Source organism: Sapajus apella, unplaced genomic scaffold, assembly GCF_009761245.1.
Source record: "Sapajus apella isolate SASKATOON/1434 unplaced genomic scaffold, GSC_monkey_1.0 scaffold48, whole genome shotgun sequence".
NCBI lineage: Eukaryota > Metazoa > Chordata > Mammalia > Primates > Cebidae > Sapajus > Sapajus apella.
Window position 1 is genome coordinate 2,171,627 of NW_022436988.1, and position 16,592 is coordinate 2,188,218.

Consider the following 16,592-nt stretch of genomic DNA (forward strand, 5'->3'; position numbering starts at 1 on the left):
TGCTGGCAGTGGCCGCGTGGAAGCAAGGTCAGAGAACACTACGTCTCCCACTTCCACCCACAAATGCGTTCTTCACGCAGCCTCCATCCAAAACCAAAGACACATTCGGTTCTGGTATTCCTGGAAGGGAATCGACCTATCGTTTGCTTTCCTTCTGAACTTTCCAGGAAGGAACAGGAAGCACCCGTTTTAGAAGCTGCAGCTGGGGTGGGACCAGCTGGGCTCCTGAGGCGGGTGAAGCCCACAGCAGACTGATGGGCGTGGATGACCTGCGGGTGAGACGGGGGGCCTTCTCCAGGTTTGTGTGAAGCGTGTCGCGTGCCATGCCATTCTCAAAGGAAAAACAAACAAACAAAGAAACAAAACCCAACAGAAGAAGTCATTTTTGCGGGAGAATCTGACAGGATGCTCACTGCGTGAGCGAGACGCGGGGCGCAAAGCTGCACGTGCAGTCATCCCAGCGGCGGGAGGGAACCCCTGCGCGGGGACTGTGGGTCCAAGTCTCTCCCTCACTGTCTGAGGTCCTCGCGGTGCACGGAAACCCCAGCTTCACGGCCGCGCAGACGTGATGACGGGCAGCGCGGCTCCCACATCCACCCTCGAGCCTGCTGACGGCAAAACAAGATCCGTGTTCTCTGCGGAGCGGCCAGGCGTGAATCCCAGCTGCGGCTTTAAGGGCTGTGCGCCAAGGAGCTGGGCTCCCACGCGACGCCTCACGACAACGTGCCGACGCTCAAAGCTTTTTATGATTAAAAATGGTATTTTAGGCTGTTTTAAATTGTAAAACTAATAACTATTTTTTCTAAAAAATTCAAATAACCCAGCGGTATGCGATGAACGAAAGAAGGGTCCCTGTGCCGGGCTCCGGTCCCGCCCTGCAGAAGTCGCATGACCAGCTTGCTGTGTGACTGCCCAGGTCTCCTCCCGTGCTTGTTCCAGTCTGCAGAACCGCAGAGCTTGTGCGAGCTTTTTGTACAATTTATTTCATCTTTTAGATCAAGGACAGTCAACCAAGTCCTCACAGAAAGACACAACTGAAGAATTTTAATGGCTGTATAGTATTCCAGCGCCTGAATGCATCATTTTAAATTAAGTATCCTACCGTGTAATTTCTTTTCAACTTTTCGCTATTACAGGCCACGCTGTCATGAAGCCCTCTGGGCAGAGGCACCACATGGACGTGTGTGTTCGTGGCTTCAGAATGTGTGTCTCACAGCAGGAGCGCTGGCTTTGCAGGACAGCCATTTCTAACTCTGACAGTTACTGCCTCATGGCCCTAAGGAAAGGGAACAGTGTACCCGCCCAGCAGCATGTGAGAGCCCACACCTCCCACAGCCCTGGAAACCAGGCTCTGGGTAGAATCAACCTTTGAAACTTTCCAACTGAGAGAAGAAAAAAGTCATATTACTTTTGTAATCAGAACACAATTCAATACATCTGTTTCTTTCTGAAGCATATGACAGACCATTTTGAATATTCCTTTGTGGTTTCTAATGCAGACATGAGCTCTGTGAACCAACACAGGGAGAAACGAGGTTGCTTCATGAATCAAGGTTGAGCCACACGCAGAGCCCGGTTCCTTCCGGTCACTTAGAGCTGTAAGAAATCCGAACTAATAAAAAAGTCAGCAGCAACGGTCCTCACCACGGTGTCTTCGGAGGCTCAACCTACTCATCATTACTTGCACATTAGTGTAAGCTGGTTATTATTTGTGACCTGGTAACTATGTTAGTTTCTGATATGCCTTGAAGCAGCTTAGGGTTTGCAGTTCTGGTGTTCCTTCTGAGGTTCAATCCTAGCCTTAGAGCTGTTTTCAGTTTACATGTGAAGCGGGCTTCATACAAACCGCTCCCAGGGCAGCTTGTTACCCAGATGTCATTAGATGATTAAGGAAACCACAAACACCTTTATGAATACCACCTAGAAAAGGGGGAAAGCGATGTTTTTTAAAACAGGATAAAACATGTCCTGCTTCCTCTGCTAAGTTCAGAGAAGGTCTGTGATGTGAAAGAAACCCTAAGACTGTAGCTGCCATTGGGAGCTACAGACGCCGCCGACCGCGGCAGGGCGCTCCTTTCCATCATGACACCCAGAGCCTGCCGTCTCAAGTGATGACTAAGTGAGCGTTTGTTTTCAAATACTTGGCAGGGGCAGAGGAAGACGGCGTTTACTCCTTCATCAACCATCTTCCGACTAACCTCGCGTCTGCCGGCAGCTGCCATATGGACACCCGGATTAACCTCTGCAGAGTCCACACTACAGGACCCGCTGGCAGGGCTAGACCACAAGGCTGACACCCTCCAGCTCCTCCGTGTGGGTGGGAACCCTCAGGTGTGCAAATGGAGGAGGATGAGGGCGGTGGGGGGGCTGCTAATCTGAAGAAGGAGAGGAGAACTGGCTTGGGGCTTGCACTCACTGGAACAAATAGACACACACAGACACACACACACACACAGGGACATACACAGCCACATAGAAGCGCACGCAGACACACGCACAGGGACACGCAGAAGCACACACACAGACACACACACAGGGACACAGAAACACACACACACAGACACACGGACACACAGAAGCACACAGACACATAGGGACACACAGAAACACACACGCACATACGGGGACACACAGAAACACACACACACAGACACACACAGGGACACATGGAAACACATAGGGACACGCAGAAACACACACAGACACACACACGGGGACACAGAAACACACACACACAGACACACAGAAGCACACAGACACATAGCGACACACAGAAACACACACGCACATACAGGGACACACAGAAACACACAGACACACACAGGGACACATGGAAACACATAGGGACACACAGAAACACACACAGATACACACACAGGGACACAAAGAAACACACACATAGACACACAGAAGCACACACACACACGAGAGACACACACAGACACACATGCACCACTCAGACATACACAGACACACACGTGCACAGCAGCAAGCTCCACCAGGCAGGCTTTTTCTTTCTGTCCGGCGACAGGAAGGTACATGAAGTCTGTTTCTTTTGCGGCTCTACCCTAACCTTAACCGTGAACGCCACAACCACAACAGCAATCAGTTGGATTATCTACGCCATTCCTCTTCCTCACAGAATAGGTGACTGAGAATACGCATTTGTCAAGGACTTCAAGAAAAGCCTCTCATGAGCAGACCAAGAAATCAGCACAATTTACAGCCACTGCCATTCCAGCAACGAGGAGAACAGAAGATGTGGGTTTCTTAGTCACCTGACCTTGTCTGCCTTGAGCGCGAGACTGCATCAAGGGAACCAAGCTTGTTAATATTAGGCTAAATTCCATTTAAACAGACTGTGCCGCAGTTCTAAAGGACAGCCTGGCACCCCCTGCGCAGTGTCCAGCCTCCTCCCAGCTCCGGCTCGCTTACAGCTTGGGTGGCTCCTGCTTACTGCCTCCAATCCCAGGATTCGCTTACTCTTTCCTTCCTAACCGGAAGCATCCTAGTGATGGGAAGAGGCCCTTCCCTCTGTCTGCAGGGGACGCCAGCCTTGTGCCACCCGCAGGTAAGTGGGAGGCCTGCTGACCTGGATCGAATCCACCGGCCTCAGTGATGTCCCAGGGCTTGTTTCTTTAACACCCTTCCCCCGACTCTAGAGGTGCTTCATGCTTAGTGCAGAAGCTGCACAGGAGGCACAAAAGCAGCCCAGGTTCAGCGCCGCTGCGATGGCGGCATCTGCGAATCTCTAGTTAAGAGCGGGCTCTTCTGGTCTTCATCCTGTGCACAGTGTTCTGCGCATGGGAACTGCAGCTATGACCGTTCCGCAGATCTGGGCTCTGGGCCTGCATTTTTTCCGCCTAAAGAATGTCATCATGAGCACTTCCTCAGGACACTAGTTTTCATGTTTAACTTTTCTTTTTTTTTTTTTTTTTTTGAGACGGAGTTTCGCTCTTGTTACCCAGGCTGGAGTGCAATGGCGCGATCTCGGCTCACCGCAACCTCCGCCTCCTGGGTTCAGGCAATTCTCCTGCCTCAGCCTCCTGAGTAGCTGGGATTACAGGCACGCACCACCATGCCCAGCTAATTTTTTGTATTTTTAGTAGAGACGGGGTTTCACCATGTTGACCAGGATGGTCTCGATCTCTCACCATGTTGACCAGGATGGTCTCGATCTCTTGACCTCGTGATCCACCCGCCTCAGCCTCCCAAAGTGCTGGGATTACAGGTGTGAGCCACCGCGCCCAGCTTATGTTTAACTTTTCAACAGCCCCAATAATATCAAATATTTCATAACTTTTTAACTATTCACCCTCTGTGGACATTTAAGTGAATCTCAATTTTCACTCTTATAAATAACACAGAAGTCATCTGTGTCTGGATTCTTTTCTCTAGAGAGTATTTGAGCAGAGTCACGGCCGGGTCGAAGGGGGTGGCTACTGAAGGCGTCTGATGCTCACTGGCCAGATGCTGTCAGTGAGGCCGGGCACTGACACCCAGGCACATCCGAGGAGTGAGAAGCGAACTCCTCTCTTCTGCAGTAAAGGGGCTCAGTAGCTTTTTATAACCTGCCTGCCTAGGGGCTGCCTGATTCTGCGTTTTTATGAACAGAAATCGGTGTTCACTATGAGGACCGGAACACAGGAGTTGAGCTGTCCTGGGCGCCAAACACCATTCGCGGAGATTGCTAAGATGTGAGCTTGATATACAATCAGGAATAAGCTGAGTTTCAGTTTTCAATTATGTATGAGGGAAGAGGAAGGTTTTCTCGAATGCACTTTAGATTTATAGAAAATCTACACGAGTCCCCGCTGGACCTCGGTAGAGGGATGAACTCCAGGACTGTGTTGACAAAGCAGCTCCCACCCATCCCTCACAGAGGCCCAGAGCCGCCGCCCTGCCCCAGCCCGTGGGCACACAGCCACGGCATCCACAGCACACGCCGCTGCTTAGGGCTGTGTGAGGGTTGAGCCTCAGAGACAGTCTTGTGGTGTTAACCCCAAATGTGCTGGGGTCGGATACAGGAGGCTTGGTTAATAGTCCCCAAACCTCTGAGCCACCCAAGTGTGGCCTGGGGACGGGCCTCTCGCGATCCTCACCATTCGGGAGTGGAAGGCCTGCTGTGACCTTGTAACGGCGAAGTGACACCTGTCATAGCGGCAAGCTCCGACCAGGCAGGCTTTTTCTTTTTGTCCGGCGACAGGAAGGTACATGAAGTCTGTTACCCACGACCACAACACGATGCTCCCACAGCCCTGAGCCTTGAGTAACGAGGTGGGAGGGACACATGTTGGCTGGGACTCGGCTTTGAACCCTATGCCCGTACGCACCTTCATGACAGGCTGGGCGAAATAGCGGGCGCTCCAGTCACAGAAGCCTGTCTGCACTGCGGCGGAGACGAAGCTTTTGTGTCCAGCAGCATCATCTGCGTCATCTGCAGTCTTCGGGGTTTGTTGAGTAGGAGGGTTGGAAGGAAAAAGAAACACCAGTCAGTCATGCCACTCCTGAGCTCGAAAGAGCTCCCGCAGGGGACAGAGGCGTTGCCAGGAGCACCGGGCGGCCCCTAAGGCCGGCGCTTCTGCGCTCTGCTCACTTTCCGTATCCTGGTGACCGAGAACCCCTGAGTGTCTGGTTGGGGACTGAGGGTCCCAGGCTGTAAAGTGAGCTGTGTCTGCCCACCACCCCCAGGGCCGACCCAGCACAGCTCCCAAGCCGATGCTGGCTGCTTAGACAGTGCCATGTGGGTCTGTGTGCACCAGTTCATCAACCCAAAAAGCCTCTGCCGCTGGGTCTCACGAAGGCTCCTGCAACAGCCCTACGACACTAGGCTGAGCAGGGACTCCCGTGTGAAGCAGCCTGGGTGGAGTGCAGCTGTGCAGGCCGGCTAGGGCTCCCTGCCACCGGAGAAAGAAGACATGGAGCTACTGGGTGTTTCCTGCTGTGGGACCTGCAGCAGCCAGGCCTGTTAGAGTCGTGTGTGTTCATGCAGTGAGGCTGAGCACCAGGGGTCTCCCGTGCTGTGCCATGAGCATGGGGTGGGCCTGCTGGCGTCTCTCATGCCGTGTCTTGGCCCAGGGAGGACCCCATCATCTCACGGCAGGCGCAGTGAGAGGCACATCCCCCACCCCCGGGCAGCTGCTCTGGCTCCACAGTGAGAGCCATGGCCAGGACGGGGGCAGGTGGGGGAGCTGCATGTGCCGGTGACGCTGCTCCCCAGGACCGCGGCGGCCTCCTGCCCCCATCAGGGCCTGGCCCGGAGGCTGACCCTGCACGTGCGGCTCAGCGGTGGTTCTCGTTCCTCCGCTGCTGAGGCATGGAAAGTCCCGGTGGGCCAGGGCTGAGTGGCACCCCTGGGGACCTGCCCACTCCTGCCGTGACGGCCCTTCTACCCTAACATGGCCATGCAGGCCCCAAGTCACCTGCAAGGCGGCTGCCAACTTCTTTTAAAATCACGGGGTCATCACGCGAGCCCCGGACCCCACTCCACTGCTGAGCTCTCAGGCTGTTGTACGCAGAGCAGCTGGGGTGCGGGTGCGCCCTGAGCCATCTTCCCGAGCCCCCGGGCCCTGAACTGACAAAGCAGCAACACCTGGGCGAGACAGCCGAGGTCTCCAGACTACCCCCTGCCTCACGCCGCTCTCACAACCCCAGCAAATCTAAGCACGTTCCTCTTTCCAGAAGTTTCTTTTTCAACTTTAAAGGCAAAGAGAGTGTACCTATTTATGCAGCAGCGTACCTGGATGTTCACAGAATACACGCTCTGTGGCGCAGCTGCCGCCGAGGGGACGCAGAGTGCTGTGTACCCAGGAAGGGGAGCACCAGGGAACTCCAGGCCCCCGTTTTGTTACACGGGAGCTCTAGGTACGGTGAACCCAGAAGCAGGGTTGGAGAACCGGGACACACCCGGCAACATTCCTGCAGAGCGCAGGCAGAGGGGAGCGCCAGCAAGGGCCAGCGCCTGGATCTGAAAAGGCAGAGAGCGGCCCACAGACCTGCCCTGTCCCGCGTGGCGTGAGCAGCCATCTGAGAAGCAATGCTCAGTGTCCAGATCATGAGGCAGCCGGGGTTCCGTACCTGGTCTGGGCCCTTGTCGAACATCTTCCGGGTCCGGGGGAACTGGTGGGAGTGAGGGGTGTACTGCGCCCCCCCGGGGGCTGTGGTGCCCGGCCGGCCAGGAGGCAGATCTCGGCTGACTGGCTGCTTGGCCACATCACTGGTCAGGCTGGAGCTGCTGGTGCTGGACGCTGGAGGGGAGCCCCTGGCATTGGGGGAGAAACACACACTGCATTCCCTGCAGAGTCTGGAGCTTTGAGAGGCAACGTGGAACAAATTCCTGTGCCACCCACGCCCTCCCAGGTGCCGCCAGGGCCCAGGCCACCCTCTGCCACGTGGCATGCCATCGTGACCCCCAAACCCCAGCTGCTGGTGCCAAGTCCATACTGCTCAGCTGCCTGCCTGGCAGGGGGCAGGGTCGTCCCTCACTGAAGTCCAGTGCCCAGGAGGACGCACGGGCAGGACAAACCAAGATCAGAGCTGGGTGGGCCGGGACTCGTGAGGTCACAAACAATGGTGCCATGCCCTGAGGTGCGAACACCTGTTGGTCGCCCACTCAGAGAACTGGATCCCCTCTTAGGAACTCTGATCCGGAGATCTAGACCCTCTTACGGACTCTGAACTGGAGATCTAGATCCTCTTACAAACTCTGACTTGGAGATCTAGATCCTCTTAACAGACACTGACCCGGAGATCTAGATCCTCTTACGGACTCTGAACTGGAGATCTAGATCCTCTTACAAACTCTGACTCGGAGATCTAGATCCTGTTACGGACTCTGACCCAGAGATCTAGAGCCTCTTATGGACTCTGACCTGGAGATCTAGATCCTCTTAATGGATCCTGACTCTGAGATCTAGATCCTCTTGACACTGACTCGGATTAATGGACACTGACCCGGAGATCTAGACCCTCTTACGGACTCTGACTCGAAGATCTGGATCCTCTTATGGACTCTGAGCTAGAGATCTAGAGCCTCTCAATGGATCCTGACTCGGAGATCTAGATCCTCTTAACAGACACTGACCCGGGGATCTAGATCCTGTTACGGACTCTGACTCGAAGATCTAGATCCTCTTACAGACTCTGAGCCGGAGATCTAGAGCCTCTTAATGGATCCTGACTCTGAGATCTAGATCCTCTTACATTCTAACTTGCAGATCTAGATGCCCTCTTATGGACTCTGAAAGGCCACAGACAGCAGGCTTAGTTCAACTTTTGCTGCGACCATGTGCAAAGGAAGGGTTCCTCAAGATGGGGAAGAGCTCACGCCAGGGCTCTGATCAAGCAGGTGTGGGGTGTGTGGGGAAGGAGTGGGAAAGAACGCACATTAGGGAGGGTGGAGGGGATGAAGCAAGCCAGGGCAGGGAGGAGGAGGCTCAGGGAGAGCCTAGCCCGTGGGACCCCAGCCACCACTACAGACCACAGGCTGTGCGGGTGGCACTTACCCCGCCTGGTGGATGTGCACGCCCTTGTTGGTGGGGCTGGCGGGGGCCGACTGCGTGAGGGAGGAGGTGTCCAGGATGCGCTGCGGCCGGGTGTTCACGGTGGCCTAGAGGCAAAGGCATGGGGCGTGAAGGTCAGATCGGACATGCTCCATGGAGGCCGTCATACAAAGTGAGGCTGACGGCTGCATGGAGCTGTTTCCGAGCTGCAGAAGAGGCCTTTGGCTGAGGAGCTGCCAACACCAATGGAAGGCCTCAGCTGGATTTCCCCCAAATGCAGCCCTGGAGCTCAAGTGACATTCTTTCCTCTTCCAGGAGTGGCACCTGGTGGGCAAGCCTGGCATGGCTGTGTGGACCAGGGCACCTGGGGAGGAAGTTCTGCCTGAGGCTCCTGAGGGGGTCAGGGCCTGAAGCCTCTGAGGACAGTGGCCCACCTTCCTCACCTTCCCTGCTGGGGGGCGACTCCCAGGCAGCCTCGGCGTCCTCCCCCTCGCCTGAGGCCGGGCCTCTGCACCGCTCCGGCTTTGAGTCCAATTCCCTCAACACCTCAGCTCTCGGGTCAGAAGCTGAGTTGAGGCCTGGGGAGGAATCTGCCATCCATGCTCTTTCCAGAGCCAGGTGGCAGTGGTGTTCCTGGAGGGTCAGGGACCTGGCTAGTGAGCACGGGGTGGAAAACTGCTAGCAGCCCGAGGCCCCCCGTGTTCCTCAGGAGGCCACGGAAGCCGCCCAGGGCACAGGAGAGTCAGGGAATGATGGCGGGGGGCTTGGGTTCTCTCCCGTTGCAGAAGGGCTCTGCCGCCTGGGCTGTGATGGGGCCTGGAACTCAAGACTGCCCTGAACACCCTCCTGCTGAGGGGCTGTGGTGGTCCTTCCTCATGGGTGTGTACGGGTAGTGCCGGGCACGCTGCACTGACCAGACACCTTCATCTCCAGGACAGACGTGGCCACAATCTGCCCTGGGGAGAGGGCGCTGGTGGGGGAGGGGACGGTTGCTCCCAGGAGTTGGCACTGGCAGGGGGAGGGGCGGCTGCTCCTGGCAGGTGGGAAGCAGGGTGGTGCACAGCTGGCAGAGCCTAGCAGGCAGCACGAGGCTCCAAACAACCCCTTCAATGCAGCCGTCTGCGGATGAAGCTGAGACCCTGGGCTCTCTGAGCCTCCAGCCACAGACACCTGCAGGACTTGAAATTCTACCATGGAAAAAGCTTTGTGCCAGCTTGAGCCTGGCACAAACGGAGGAAGTGGTTTTGCTTTGATTTTGAAATAGGGTTTTCTGTGGATCTGGAGACCAGCTGTCGGCAAGCCAGAGCGTGCGCTGCTCGTCTGCCGACAGGACCTCACGATGGCCTGGGTGCTCCGGGGCTGCTTTGTTCTGAGCGCAATGCGCAGTGTGGGGCCGCAGGTCCTGCTGGGTTCTGGACCCCAGAGGTTGTGTGTGTTCAGAAGGGGCCTGATGGTGCCGGGACAACCTCCTCTGTGTCAGGAGGACAGGGCCAGCTGCTCCATGCAGGCGTCCACTGATGCTGCGGGCACAAGCCATTCCCTGAACGCCGGCCCATCCCGGCTGCGCTCCAGCCAGCCAGAACCCCATCCTGCAGGCTTGCACCCACACGGGGCCCTGCACTGCCTCACAGCTTTTAATCAGTCACTTAGAAATTAGGAACCTTGTACCTGCAATTCAGCCAACAGAAAACCAAGGGAAGCAAAACCACCCTAAAGACTTCACTCAGGTGTCACTGGCATTTCCACATTGCTCCTCCCTTCAAAACGCAAAGAGCAGGGAAATGGAACCACAACTAGTCTTTAAACAATGTTCCTATTTTTTAAATGACAAGAGTAATACATGCTCTTTCTGAGCTTGTTTTGTTTTGATATTAAACTATTCAGCTTGCCCTAGGCACACACAACCACCCCACAAAACCTGAGAGACATATGATCCCTTCAAAAGTCTAAAAAGAGAAAAGAAACTTTTCCACTCTAAACTTAACATGCGCCTTCTCAGAATGTCTGGAAAAACAGTGGGAGGTGACGGGGAAGACAGAAACTTCTGGAGTTGAAATGGAGCCTTCAGCAAAACCCACACACGCTCAGATGCTCACGAGCACTGCTGGGCTGGGGCTGGTGACTCAGGAGCCCCCAGGCGTCCTGCTCAGCTGCCCAGGGTCTGTGCAGCACCCACCCCTGCCACCCTGCACGGAAGTACCCACGGGAGACTGTGGCTCCTGACGAACCCTCTGTTCTGCCCACCCTTCTGGGAAGGGAACTGATCCAGCCTGTGGCATGAATTCACGCAGCCCCTGGGGCAAGATGAGACCTGCTCTCACATGGCTGCTGTCACAGAACTGACTTTCCCCCACTGCTGGAGCTCCCGTGAGAAATGGGCACACTCCTGGCTCAGGAGATGCTCTCGGATTGGTGCAGAGACCACAGGGCGTGGCTGGGGGGGGGAAGCGTCCTCTAGCTGCCCACTTCCTAATTGTTCAACAAACATCTATCAGCGTTGACTGTGCTGGGTGGGGGCTGAGGCTCTGGAAGTGAGCGGCACGTCCCTCAGGGAGGTGACCTGCTGACCGGCCTGCCTGTGGTGCGGTGTGAGGATGGGGAGCTCAGTAAGCAGGGGCTGCGGGGTGCGGCTGGGACGGGGGCAGAGGAGGACCAGGGCGGGTCCTTTCTGCATGGCCCCTGCCATCATCTGAGAGAGCGCAGCACTAGGAAGGGTGAACACAGAAGGCATGGCGCTGGCAGAGGCCGGGTTTGGAGATGCGCGCCGGAGGGTGAGTGCGGCCTCAGTGGGCCCTGGCCTGCCTCCAGGACACAGTGCCCTTCTCAGCATGTACACCCCCGGGACCCTGGCTCACTCGCAGCCTACGGAAGTCAAGTGTGTGCAAACACTCCCTCTGTGGGGTCTGAGTCCAGAGAGGACGGCAGCTGTGCTACAAGACAAGCTAGCCTGCAGCGGTGACAAATCCACCTTTGCTCACGGTCGAATTCTCAGTCGACAGTCTCTGCATAAACACTCTCTGAAGATGGAGCCGTGGGTGTCTCCTACCCATCCCTGCCTCTGCGCAGCTCGGGGAGCGGGGACTGGAATGAGACCCACGTTCCGGGGGCGCCACCTCACAAGGACACGGGATGTCTGATCCAACACAGATAAAAATACCGTACATTTCAGAGACTTGGACAGTGAATTTTCCCACTGGATCTTGACACAGCCAGGGCTGAGGATGCCAGCATCAGCTGCTGGCTGCTCTATCTTGGGAGGAAGCGGAGTATTTAAGAAATGTTCCTGTTAATTTTATATCGAGGATCTGGATTCATGTGTGAGAAACTCTTAAAAAGGGATTCCCAGAGGATTATCCAGCGGCACTTTTGGTCTAAGAATAACACAGAGACTGCCGGCTGCTTGGCTGAGGAGAAGAAACACCTGTAAAAGCGTGTGCTGCTATTTCTCAAAGTCATGTTTCCGCAAACTGCATTTCCTAGATAAATCATACAAACTTTTCTTTCGGAAAAGTCAGTCCTAGGTGTTATTCTGTGAAAGCAACATGGTGACTCTAACCAGCTGCCCATTAGTTACAAACCAAGCCTGAAGGAAGTGTCACCTGGGGTCGCGGTGCTCTCGGTCCTGGGTGCTGCAGAAGAGAACTCCCCGTCGGGGGAGGCTGAGGTGTCTCAGTCCACCAGCCCCCTCCCTCCTCAGACCTGGGTGCGTGGGAAGGTTCTGGAGGTTCTCCTGGAGCTGCCGTGGCCCCTTTCCCACAGAGGATGGTGAGATGGCCAAGGAGCTGACGGTGACGCAGACACGAATGCTGGCAATGCAGGTCGCTGGACGAAGCCCTCTGCACAGGCCCGGCACAGGGACGGGGGATGGGGCTCTGTACTTCTTACAACGGCCCTGGCAGCGTGGGGGGTCATACACTGATCCCAGTTTTATAGATGGGGAAATGCAAGCTGAGAGGCACGAAGTCACTGGCTGAAAGCTAGCAAAGCTAGAACAGGGGCTCAGGGCAAAGCTGGTGCCATCCCTGCCTGAAGGAGCCCCAGGCCCCAAGAGCCACCCTAGTGCCTCGTGGCTATGAGCCCCCGTGGGGGTGCCTGTGGGGGCAGCCACTGCCCGGAGCTTCACAGTAGAGTCTGAGAGAACACATTCCCAGCTGCTGCCCCAGAGCATGGAGTCTGCACCTCTGGGGTGGAACAGGGCTATCCAGGGGCGCTTCTGCTCCAGCTGGGCAGGGGCCCACGGGCTGGCGTCGGGCAGCATGGCTCCAAGGCAGGGCCACGTCTCATTCTGTAGCTCCGCTAGTCCAGGCTGACACTGCCCTTGCTCCCCCAGGTCTACAGTGAAGGGGATGAGCATGCTCATGAAGTGCTTTCAGGCCGAAGACGCGACGTGTGTGCCAGGCTGCTCACACTCATTGGTGCTGCTGGCATGCCACATTCCTGGGGCAGCTCTTCCCACAGTTCTGAGCGTTCCTCCTTTGGGTGGAGGTGTGGGAACTGAGAAGACAGGTGAGGCGAACGCTTGCTGAGGATGCAGAGGGCGTGCACGCCCCTGAGAGGCGGCTGGACACTTCCAGGCAGCAGGGCCACCTCTGAAACCAGGCAGGGGTGGGATGGGTAGTGCGGTCTTCAGGGGTCGGAGGTTGAGCTCACGATTCCGAGGGGCCCTGAGTTGGGAGAGAGCCCGATGGCTTCAGAGAGGTATGGTTCCGGAGGGAGGGGTGACGGCAACAACAGTGAGCCATCTGTCTCAGTTAAGGAAGTACTGTGTGATGAGACGAAAAAGCAATCAGAGTATCTATATGCATATCGGCGAGGTCACTGGAAGAGAAATTTCAGAGGTAAAGGGAATTTCAGCAATTGCAGAACTACTTTGGTCTACAGGCTGATTGTAAACATGCTGAATTAAGAAGTCCTGACGATTCAGGCAGTTTGAGAGAACAGAGAATAGACAGGCTCTCTGGGTTCTAAGAGATCCTGTCAAGTAGGAGGAGAGAAAATTCTGGCATGACAATGTGATTTTAAAAGAAACCTACCCATGGCCAAGTGCAGTGGCTCATGCCTGTAATCCCAGCACCTTGGGAGGCTGAGGCAGGTGGATCACTTGAGGTCAGGAGTTCGAGACTAGCCTGGCCAACATAGTGAAACCCCATTTCTACTAAAAATCCAAAAACTAGCCGGGTATGGTGGCAGGTGCCTGTAATCCCAGCTACTCAGGAGGCTGAGGCAGAAAAATTGCTTGAACCCAGGAGATGGAGGTTGCAGTGAGCCAAGACTGCACCACTGCACTCCAGCATGGGTCACAGAGTGAAAATCTGTCTCAAAAAAAAAAACCTATCTAAAAGTAACTCACGCCACAAAAGCATGAAGCCAGGCATCAGGCTTAGGATGTTTCGTGCTTTTGAATAAGCGTTCCTGGGTATTTCCATTTTTCTTTTCTTTATTTTTTCTCTCTTTATTTTTTTGAGACGGAGTCTTGCCCAGGCTGGAGTGCAGTGGTGCAATTTCAGCTCACTGCAACCTCCACCTACTGGGTTCCAGTGATTCTTGTGCCTCAGCTTCCTGAGTAGCTGGGACTGTAGGAGTGCATCACCACACCCAGCCAGTTTCTGTATTTTTAGTAGAGACTGTTGGGCAGGCTGGTCTTGAACTCCTGGCCTCAAGTGATCTGCCTGCTTCAGGCCCCCAAAGTCCTGGGATTACAGGTGTGAGCGACCACACCTAGCCGATCTTTATTTTCTTTATCAGTCATGAAGGTCATGGGATCCTTGGGGTGTCACTTCACCAGCCAGAAACTCCTGTGGCTGGTGGTCCCTTTGCCCGAGTTTTTACTTCGACCCGCTGTCTTCTTCCACCCCTTCGGCCTGGCAGGCTGTGCTTGGCTCACGCTACTGGCCTGAATCGCACACCTGGCAAAGGCAAGCCAGGCAGAGCAGTGAGTGGTGTAAGAGTGTGGGGCCTATGCACTGTGCACAGACACATGCTGGCTGCAGCGGGGTGGGCAGCTCCAGGCATGGCATGGGTGTCAGCTCCCTGCAAGGCTGTGGCTGGACCCAGTGTACTGTAAGCAGCTTCCACAGCTGGCACTGGGGAATGCAGTGGCACCTGGAAGCTTGGAGACGCCAGGAACTACTGAGCCCCAGAGAGGGTGTCACAGCCCTATCTTGGGGAGCTCCTAGGTCTGGGTTCCCTGAAGGGCTGCAGCTCTTCTCTCCTTGTCATCTGCAATGTGGCAAGCAAGGGGCATGTTTCAGCCCTGTTTTTGTTATAGATCTTGTAGCTCTGCCATTTGGCAGGTCCCAAGTTCTTGTCCTGCGTCCAGGAAGAATGAGGTACATAGACAAATGGAGGGTGAGCAAGGTGAAGAGAAGCTTTATTGAGCAACAGAACAGCTCAGAGGAGATCCACAGTCGGTAGCTCCTCTCCACAGGGAGTTTATCCTGATGAGCAGTGGGTAGCTCCTCTCCACAGGCAGGTTGTCCTGACGAATGTTCAGCTCTCTGCAGAGAAGAGACCCTGGAGTGGGTAGCTCCTCTCCGCAGGCAGGTCATCCATCATCTCCTCGAGTCTGGCTGAGTCCATGGTTTTTATGGCTTCACAAGGGAGGAAGTGTGTGCTGACAGGTTCGTGGGCAGCCATGGGTGGGCTTGGAAAAAGCACCATGAGTTCCCATTCTGGTCCATCAGCCCAGCCCCCAGGCTTCAGGCCATCCCTGGCTTGAAGGTGGCCCTTCACTGGGGACCTGCCCCTTCCTGTCTGCCTCCGGCCATCATCCATGGCGCCCAGGCTGATTGTGCTGAGGAGCACCTGCAGGCCAGTGCCAAACTGGCCTCAGTCCCCATGCTTGGCCTTCCTCCTATGCTCATTGGTGCCCAAAGTCTGGAGGATGCTGAGGCAGCAGGCAGCTGGCATGTCGGCACTGCCCCGAGCGTGTGCACAGCCAGCAGGTTTTGACAGTGTCAGGGCTCAGCCTCAACTTTTCTTCAAGATTGAAGTGGGTATCAGGAGCAGGGAGAGGTTGGGCAGCAGGAGCAGGCAGTTCTAAGCCTGTGGGAGTAGGGTGCTTCCTGGGCCCCTGAGAGCACAGAGATGCCTGGTTTGGAGTCATGGCTAGGTGGCTGCAGCTCTGCCTGGGAGGGTGGGGTTCCTGCCTGCTCCTGGCCCCCAAGAGCACAGAGATGCCTGGGTCCAGGCCTGGGGCTGGGTGGCTGCAGCTGCACCTGCAGAGCATGAGGCTCCCACCCTGTCAGCTTGGAAGGGGGTGGGGATTCCACCTGTTCCTGGCTCCTGCTAGCTGCACGGAGCACGTGGCCCTGCCTGTGCCTCTCCAGCTGTAGCTGGCATCATGGCAGCAGCCACTCCAAGATAAGCTGCCATTGGCAGCAATCTGACCTTTTGTTAAGTGCACTAATTTCTCATCTCTGCCTGCACGCATGAGTCCTGCAATGGAGGCAGCGGCCAGCGTGCACATGCATGCGCGCGTGCACACACACACACACGTGCGCGCACACACACACACACACACTCTTCACAGCTTCAAAAGGCTGCAGTGGTACTTCTAGGTGAGTCTACATTTACGCTCACACGTTTTCTTATAAATAACATAAGCAGTGATCATGAGCACGCATGCCCTGACAGGTGACCATCTGTGGCTTGAAGGTTCTTGCTTGGTGTTGTCCTAAATCCACTGAGGCGAGGGCTGCTGGGGCCACCGGCAGCCTCCTGAGGGGCGAAAGTCTCTTCTTTCTACTTCTACGTAGTCTGAAATTTTCCTTTAAAAAAAACTAAAAGCAGCCCAGGTGCGGTGGCGCATGCCTGTAATCCTGGCATTCTGAGAGGGCAATGCGGGTGAATCACTTGAGCCTAGGAGTCTGAGACCAGCCTAGGCAATATAATGAAACCCCATCTCTACAAAAAATACAAAAATTAGCTAAGCGTGGTGCACGCCTGTAGTCCCAGCTACTTGGGAGGCTGAGGTGGGAGGACTGCTTTAGCCTAGGAGGTCGAGGCTGCAGTACCCATGACTGGACCCCTGAACTCCAGCCTGGGTGACAGAGCAAGACCCCGTCTCAAAAACAACAAAAACCCCAAAAC

The 16,592-nt window shown here is 55.5% G+C and overlaps 1 protein-coding gene across 3 annotated transcripts in view; it reads right to left on the reverse strand.

Annotated features, from left to right (window-relative positions):
- The window catches only part of RPTOR (regulatory associated protein of MTOR complex 1), a 392,717-nt gene that overhangs the window by 28,495 nt on the left and 347,630 nt on the right, over positions 1 to 16,592 (reverse strand). For all 3 annotated transcript variants that reach the window (XM_032241406.1, XM_032241407.1, XM_032241408.1), the window contains 3 exons: positions 8,505 to 8,608; positions 7,078 to 7,261; positions 5,334 to 5,444 (listed from right to left, as the gene is read on the reverse strand). In XM_032241406.1, coding sequence (XP_032097297.1) covers positions 5,334 to 5,444; positions 7,078 to 7,261; positions 8,505 to 8,608 — 399 coding nt within the window. The remainder of the gene's footprint in view (positions 1 to 5,333; positions 5,445 to 7,077; positions 7,262 to 8,504; positions 8,609 to 16,592) is intronic.